Here is a 7,578-nt window from a genome sequence, read left to right on the forward strand (position 1 = left end):
GCCTCGAGCACTGCGAGAAGTGGAAGGAAGTCCGCACGACCCTCTCGAAGAGCAAGACCGAGCAGTACAACCCCGACGCTCCGGCGGCAAGCGCGGCGGAAGGGCGCCCTGAACTCGGCCAGAAGAAGCTCAAAGAGCTCAAAAAGACGGGCAATCCCGCCGACAGGATGCAGGCGTCGATCGACAAGTGCTGGGCCGACTTGAGGTCGCACGCCGACGGGAGGAACGACAAGTTCGACGGCAGGTGGCGGGAGATGCTCGCCAACCAAGGCGTCCGGATCGCCCTGCTGAAGACGACGGCGGCGGCGAAGAAGAGGAACACAGACTTGGCGTTCCTCATGGGCGGCGGCGACATGGAACTGATGGACGAGGAGACGAGGAATTGGTACCAGGGCCACCGCAGCGACATCCTCCGAGCCACTCCGGCCAGTCCTTCGTCGTCTCCGCCGGCTCCTACCTCGTCTGCCTCACCATCTACCTCGTCGACTGCGGCTGCTTCGACGTCCACTGCCGCTGCTTCATCGTCGGCCGCCGCAGCCGCTTCGGCCACGACGTGTGAGGAAACTGGTCCGTCGGACACCGCCGTGCCGGCCGGGACTGCCGACGAGCCTGTCTCCGTGTAATTTCCCTCCGATCGCCGATCTGTGGCTGATCCTTTTGCTCCTTTTGCCGATCAACTGGCCGTACTTGTAGCGCGAGACGGCGATTTGTTTGAATTTAAACTCTATCCGCCGAACTCCGGGTGGACGACTGGAAATACGGTACTCCCCACGACTTATTTTCGTCCAATCCGGCGGTTGTTTCGTCCGGATTTGGGCGTGGGGAGCGCCAACGAGTGGGGATGCTCTTAGTCGCGCGGGAGCGCAAGCCAACCACCCGGGGTTCGAGTCTTCAGAGCAACCCGGATCTCGCGGAATTTTCTTCTATAAAAAATGCCAAGTACAATCACATAAAATAACATTTGATTGATTTGTTAGCTTCTCTATGTTAGGTAATTGGCATATTGGGGTCCAAATACTAAAATTGTCTAACATAATCTTATTCGGATACGGATATTTTCATTTCCATGTCCACATTTGTTTCAAAATTCAATACCACATTTGTATTTGTTTCTGAAAAAACGGATCCGGATATTTGCCATATCAATTTTCATTGACATCCGGATTTAGATATTACCACTTCCATTTTTAATATGGACTATCCATTACCAATTTCCACCCCTAGTCAGTACTATTTTTTTTGGTAATTTTTCAAAAATATAACACTACTTGACCGAGTTGTCACGTGTTGTGCAAACTCTCCATTAATCACAGTTTGACGACATACATGACAGGTTGGGCCCGCATGTAAACGATGACTTGTCAACCCATGAGAAAATATACTTATGTGATGGGACCAGTTGTCAGAGCTTCCCTAATATTCCCCTAATTTCCCCATGCATCAATGGCTCAGGTGAGAACTGTAGCTTGTCGATTTCCTACATACGTGACCCTCGACCGACCTGGTCCATAGAGGAAATGACTTCCCTGTCGAGGCGATCTAGCAAATTTAAATTTCAAATGCTGATGTTATTCCTTTTTCCTTGACGAGGAATTCGTCCTCTAATTAGACAAGCAGCCATCCACGATGCTGCAAAATTCTCCCGCCTTGGTCAATCTCTTCCTCCTTCGTCTTTGTGTTGGAGCCGTCGTACCGTGAGGAGCCTCTATCCGACACGACTTGGAGGGCTGCGCCTGAAATTGGCAGGTCGGTCCTCATCTTCTCCGCCTCTCGTGTGGCAACGTCGTCGTATCGATCTCCACAACTGCCTCCTCCTTGGATCTTCTATCGGCTTCATGGGCATCCCTACGTTCCCACCAATCGTCTAATGTCGCTCCTGAACTATCACGTGTCCCTGAGCAGGACCCCGTGCCGATCTGTTTCGAGCTCCGTTGTCGGCGTGCATGGTGTTTTCTATGTGCCTCCAGAAGCCCCTGACCTCGACTTTAGATTCGAGGTAAGCATCATGTTCGTTTGAGTTGGTTCTCCCTCTTCCTTGTGCCTTTGATCGTGTTCTGCAGAGGAAATCAGGCACCTGCATCAACGGGACCGACGTTGCGAGGGCCATGACAACTTTCCGCCTCCAAGAACAAGGCCACTCAGGTGCTTCTCTTAGCTGAAGCCCCGTGCCCTTACCTCCTCTACAACCTCGTCGTAGCCGCGGCGGTAGAGCACCGATCGTGTAGCCTCTCCACCGGTAGCACGGGATCAAGAGAAAGGAGGATATAGATGACATGTGGGGCCCACGATCAACTCAACATGCGGGCCAAGCATGTCAGGTTTGTCGTCAAAACTTAATCACATGAGACTTTGGGCGACAACTCTCCGGAGCAGTGCTATGTGTAACAAACTAGTGCCTTTTTTTTGGTAATTTTGGCAAAAAAAATAGCAATACTTGTGGCACGTAGTTTTTGTTTTAGTTTACTCCAAAATTTGGGAGCCTCAACTCGAAGTCAGCTGATTCCAGAATTTGTCTAAAAAAAAGGTGATTCCAGAATATTGTTCTGTGGGCCCGTCCCCCTTGCTCCACCACATGAAGTGGAACGTGTGGTGACGCGGAGCGGAAAATTCCCACCACAATTGACGCCAAACAAGTCGAATTGCCTCTATCGATCGCTCGGGTCTCGGGTAACTGGGCAAGAGCCACAAAACCTGCGCCGGTTCATGGCCTGCAGCTTCTCCCCTTCCTCCGCCGCGAGGCTCCAGGCGGTGGACGCGGCGGCGGCCGTGAAGAGCGCGAGGGTGCCCCTCAAGGCATCCGTCTCGCCGGCGCCGAGATCGCTGGGCGGCTGCAAGGCTGCTCGGCAGGAGTTCGAGGGCGCCACACAGGATCCCAGCGTATCAGGTACCGTCCCTCAAGGCTTCGTCGCTTTTTATAACTGAACAAGTGTGTATGAACTATGCTACTGTTACCCCCGTCACGGTGCGAGTCTGATGAAAAAACAGAGTTGCATAGGATCGAAAAGTAGGGTAAATTATGCATGGTCTGTTCGAAATCGCAAGAAGCTGTGTAGGATTGGGACTATTTGACCTAGTATGTGAAATGTTTCATACTATCCAGTAACTTACAAAATTCAGCAATTTCTCTGAACAACGTGATGATGTCTAGCAGAAACAGTGGGCACAGTGTTCAATCTGATCGTGTTGCTGTTAGGTTGGATGGCAGAGGCTGTAAGGATATGTTTCGTTTATGGCCCCGGCCGGCTGACCCTACCAACAATATTGGTCATGCCAATTATCTTTACATATGTTTGGTCTGTTGCCAATTTCTGGCTGCCAATGGACTAGTTGGTGTTCCCTTCACAGATTGTAGCCAAATTTTTGGCCAACCCTGGGCGTTGGAATCCTCTGCCAAATATTTTTGGCTGGCCAATTTTGGTAGGGCTGGTGCGGGCACAATCCAAACGCACTGTAAATTCATCTACTTACCAATCCAAAGCTAAGTTAAGATGTAATTACAGTCCCCATGTGTAGCAAGCTTCCTTGTTTCGAACTTCTCATCTTAATTAGTATCAGCAGTTGACATTACCATCTTGTCTTCTATAGTTTCTTCGGCACGCACACAGTTGGATTTCCTGGAGCAACTGACATCATCCTCTACAACTGATGCCACTGGTACCTTCCATACTGCAAAATCGCCATATTTCCTTATCGTTCCTGCCCAACTCTCATGTCTGACAACTAACAACAATCTCTCCTGACGCTCAGAGAATGGCGCCCCTACAGAAACCCGTGTGCAAACTACCATCCGGGAGCAACTGGCAGCGCTGTACGGTGACAGGGGCGACGAATTCACGTTCACCCTCCCGCTGGGAAAGAGGCTCAGGCAAGGCCTCAAGACCCTCAACGCCCTGACCGTCTCGCAGAGGAGGAACATCAAGAGGCAAGCGCTGCTCACCAAGGTCAGTGGGAGGAATGACTCGGTGTTCTTCGCAACTGTCGGGGTATTCGTGCTCGGGCCGCCTATCGCCATTTTAGCTATTGCTGTCCTAACTGGCTATGTCCAGCTCTTGCCATGAACAAGAAAGGTGCATATTAATAGTGATCATCTTCAGACTTTTCATACACATCAGGGTACTTTGTCTCTGCAAGAAAATTGTATCCTTGTATATAATTAGAATCTTTATATGGAGTATGTAGATTTTTATCCCATTAATCACCTGATACGGCATATGTATGTTTTATCCATTATCCACAAAGAACATCGGTACAACTTTATAATTCAACAAGGAAGACACGAAAGATGGTAGAATACCAACAAAAATAAGGATACGTTGTTATGGCATGCATACATGAACAAATCTTATGTCTATTACAATTTCAGAGATGACCAATCTCTTAAGAATTGCACTGCGAAAAGTTGCATATGCTACAAGCCTGAAAAAATGCTTAAGCAAAGAACATCCAGTCTACAGATACTCATCAACCACAGTTCCGGAACTTCTAATTATCTCTCCCCTCAAGAAATGTCAATGCTGAATCTGTCTGCTTCCCACAAACAGTCCAAATGGTGTCATGAAACAAGATCTAAATTCAGATCACAAGATACAACACCAGAGCTCCAATTCTCCGCAATCTCAAAAGAAGTGTAAAAACTGTACAATCTTCTTGAAAGGACACACCAATCAAACCAAACCGTTTTGCAGCATTGCCATCTACCCTTTACAGATTCACAACAATGCCACCTTCCACCACACCTTGTTTTTTATTTGGAGACCTCACTCTTGCACTATAGCCAGCTCTTTCTGAAGAGTAGTTGGATAGGTCCTGTGATTATCGTTGGGTCTTAGCTGCTCGACAGGGAGATGTCCTTGTTTGATCATGTAGCTCCATCTATCTATCAAGAGATAGAAAAAAGCTAGGAAGGAGACCTCAACGGTAAGGAGGCCGGTCCAAACGCTCACGCTTTTGGTGGTTCTCTCATGGTACGTGCGGATGCCAGTGTAGACATTTGCGATTCCAGTGGCGCAGACTGCGATGCCGAGAAGCCAGTGGATGAAGAACCACAGACTCCTTACCTTGGCACCTCTGTAGAGATAAACAGGATCAGGTACAGGCATATGAAACATGAAAACCTACAAATTTGGATGGTGCTATAGGGAAGTTATTTTATCTCACCTTTCTGGTCTGAAGAAACCAATGATTGGCTGAAGACACATGAATACATACAATGCCAATCCTACTCTCTGGTGAGTATTACTGAATGAGTTCTCAAAGTGCATCAACGACAGAGCCGCGCCGCTTGTAGCAAGAAGCACAGCTGCGATCTGCGAAATTCAACGGAGCACGAGAAATAATTAAATCTGATACTCCATATGGAACATGAAAAAAAGAGAACATTTCTCGGAAAATGCTAGGTCGTAGAGAAGATGCGAACCTGAGAAATGACATGGCAATAGAAGAGGACTCGGACGCATCTGCCGCTTTTCGACTTGCTTGACATCCTGACCAGCAGTATCCCGACAGGCATCAGGAAACCAAAGGAGGACCAGTGGAACAGCGCGTGTAGCTTGAGCTGAAATGCTGCTTTGGGCGTCAGCTGCAAGAGATAAAACTGTTGATGTTAGCACTATATAAGAAGAGTCTGATGGGGAAGCCAGAAACTCGGTGTAAGAAGAACACTCTGATTACCTGAAGAGGATGCCCGGTCTTGTTGTGGTTTTGATTGAGATCTTCCGTGGAATTTGACGAGCCATTGGACGGCACTGTAAGAAGCGAAAAAATCACAAAACATGTGCACAGAACGGGCAGTCCTTTTCGCCCAGACACCAGCATTTGTGCTAGTCAAAACCTCCTACCCCTGGGAAGAAACAAACTAGCGGGAACCGAAGCTTCGTAACTGGAGAAGGACCAACCAGGACAAGATTCCTATCTATGCCAGCGACGAAAAATGACTGAAGAAGAGAAGGGGCAAGATCCTGCACACGCTAGAATCCCATGAACAGAAAGACGAAATGAACCCCTCCTGAACAGGAGGATGAGCAGCAGAGAGAGGGGGGGAGACGCCTTCCAGTACTCTATGCACAAATGCCAGGGGTATTTTGATGTGAGCGGCTAAGCTAGGCTCCCTTTAGCTTTGCTTGGTAGTGCCCTGCAATATATTATGCCTGGATGAGGTGAGAGGTGGGAAAGAGGCTTTTGAGCGCATTTTAGCCGAGCTTTTACAACTCTGTGGTAGTGTGATGATGGCGTGGGGTTATGGCAGGACGAGGAGAGGAGGGGCTTTTGCCGTGCGGTGGCTGGTGGCTGGTGGTGAGGTGCGGTCAGGTAAAGAAACTGCTTCCTCTCGTTGGTGCTCCTCCAGCTGAAATGCAAAAGCCGGCTCCAAATCGTTGGTGCCTACTCGAGTAAGTGCCGGCCTATCTTTCTGACTGCAGTTTCTCTACTAACTCGTCTGGGCTCCAGTGACAGACTCTCCGAATTTTGGGTCATCTGAGCCACCCCAAGCTGAAATCTGTTGGTAAATGGTCACCAAACTCCGTTTCTGCATGTCTAGCTAGTGCTCCGATGACGATCCATGCATGGCCTCGTCGTCCAAGATAGATACCTCCTGGCCGGCTACGGGCCTACGGCTAGCCACCGGTCTGATCAGGACAGGAGTGGCTTTCACTCCGATAGATGTGGTGTTGGCTGCACAGAGAAGGGTGTGAAGAATATTGGCGGGGCTGGGAAGATCTCTGCAATGCATTGGCGTAAGAGGCCGCAAAGCTAGTAGTGGTCGTTGCTAATGGGAGGGCCGGTTGATGAGTCCTTGTCATTTGTCAACCTCCGTCCTTGCCTCTGCCTAGAGAAATTCCTTTGTCTATCCGCCGCACTAGACCCGTCCGCTGAATGATCACTAGATACGGCAATGTGGCCCGTCGGTTACGTTTTTTGATGGAGCAATGAGTGAGCATTATGGTCAGCTCTACTCTACTGTGGTGAGTGGTAACTGTATTTATTTCTCAAGATGGCGTGTATGTGGTTGACAGATGTTATCATGTATGAAACTGAATCAACCAATTGCCGTTTATGATCCATCAACATAGGAACTGATCGACCTTGACGTTTACTCGTCGTACAAGTTAGAGCACTAGGCACATCATTTTGCAAATTCAGCCCAACGGCGGATCTTACACCGTGAAGCTCTGTTCCTGGATTTGGTGCATGCCTGTCTACATTGTAACGAGCGAAATATTTGTTGTTCAGTTTGACAACGACGGTGCTTCTTTGAACAACGGCGGATCCATCATTTCTCTCTAAGACTCTAAGAGCAAGTACAATAAAGCGATCAGGCTAATTATTTAAATATTATATTTGTATTTAGTTGGAGGAAAAAGAAAATGAGAGAGAAGGTAAGTGGGCTCTTATGAAAAAATCGGCTCTAGCACGTGCTCTTACACTTTATAAAAGTAAAATGTGAGCCATATATTATAAAGTAGTGTATTTTAATATGTAACTATTATACATGCTGGCAATATGATGATATAACATCTTGCTTATAGCCAACAAACTTGCTCTAAAATGTTAAGCTGGCAATGATGAGTTTTCACTTTTCAT

At 48.2% G+C, this 7,578-nt stretch overlaps 2 protein-coding genes across 2 annotated transcripts; one reads left to right on the plus strand and one right to left on the minus strand.

The window, feature by feature from the left end:
* The first annotated feature begins 2,645 nt into the window (after positions 1 to 2,645).
* Positions 2,646 to 4,195, plus strand: LOC127343236 (uncharacterized). Its single transcript, XM_051369360.1, has 3 exons — positions 2,646 to 2,884; positions 3,586 to 3,654; positions 3,748 to 4,195. The coding sequence occupies exons 1-3, from the start codon at positions 2,704 to 2,706 to the stop codon at positions 4,056 to 4,058; spliced, it is 561 nt and encodes a 186-aa protein (XP_051225320.1). The 5' UTR covers positions 2,646 to 2,703; the 3' UTR covers positions 4,059 to 4,195.
* A 114-nt stretch (positions 4,196 to 4,309) lies between these two features.
* LOC127343235 (cytochrome b561 domain-containing protein At4g18260) lies at positions 4,310 to 6,176 on the minus strand. Its single transcript, XM_051369359.2, has 4 exons — positions 5,671 to 6,176; positions 5,417 to 5,578; positions 5,158 to 5,306; positions 4,310 to 5,067 (listed from the first exon to the last, which is right to left on the minus strand). Exons 1-4 carry the CDS (start codon positions 5,812 to 5,814, stop codon positions 4,758 to 4,760), a joined length of 765 nt encoding a protein of 254 aa, XP_051225319.1. The 5' UTR covers positions 5,815 to 6,176; the 3' UTR covers positions 4,310 to 4,757.
* Between the last annotated feature and the right edge of the window lie 1,402 nt (positions 6,177 to 7,578).

Source organism: Lolium perenne, chromosome 3 (assembly GCF_019359855.2).
Source record: "Lolium perenne isolate Kyuss_39 chromosome 3, Kyuss_2.0, whole genome shotgun sequence".
Taxonomy (NCBI): Eukaryota; Viridiplantae; Streptophyta; class Magnoliopsida; order Poales; family Poaceae; genus Lolium; species Lolium perenne.

Coding starts and splice junctions, on each gene's coding strand:
- LOC127343235 (XM_051369359.2), bottom strand. CDS start 5,814: ATGCTGGTGTCTGGGCGAAAAGGACTGCCCGTTCTGTGCACATGTTTT. Junction 5,307..5,416: donor ATTGCCATGTCATTTCTCAG/GTTCGCATCTTC, acceptor TGAATTTCGCAG/ATCGCAGCTGTGCTTCTTGC. Junction 5,068..5,157: donor GGTTTCTTCAGACCAGAAAG/GTGAGATAAAAT, acceptor TTATCTCTACAG/AGGTGCCAAGGTAAGGAGTC.
- LOC127343236 (XM_051369360.1), top strand. CDS start 2,704: ATGGCCTGCAGCTTCTCCCCTTCCTCCGCCGCGAGGCTCCAGGCGGTG. Junction 2,885..3,585: donor ACAGGATCCCAGCGTATCAG/GTACCGTCCCTC, acceptor TGTCTTCTATAG/TTTCTTCGGCACGCACACAG. Junction 3,655..3,747: donor CTCTACAACTGATGCCACTG/GTACCTTCCATA, acceptor CCTGACGCTCAG/AGAATGGCGCCCCTACAGAA.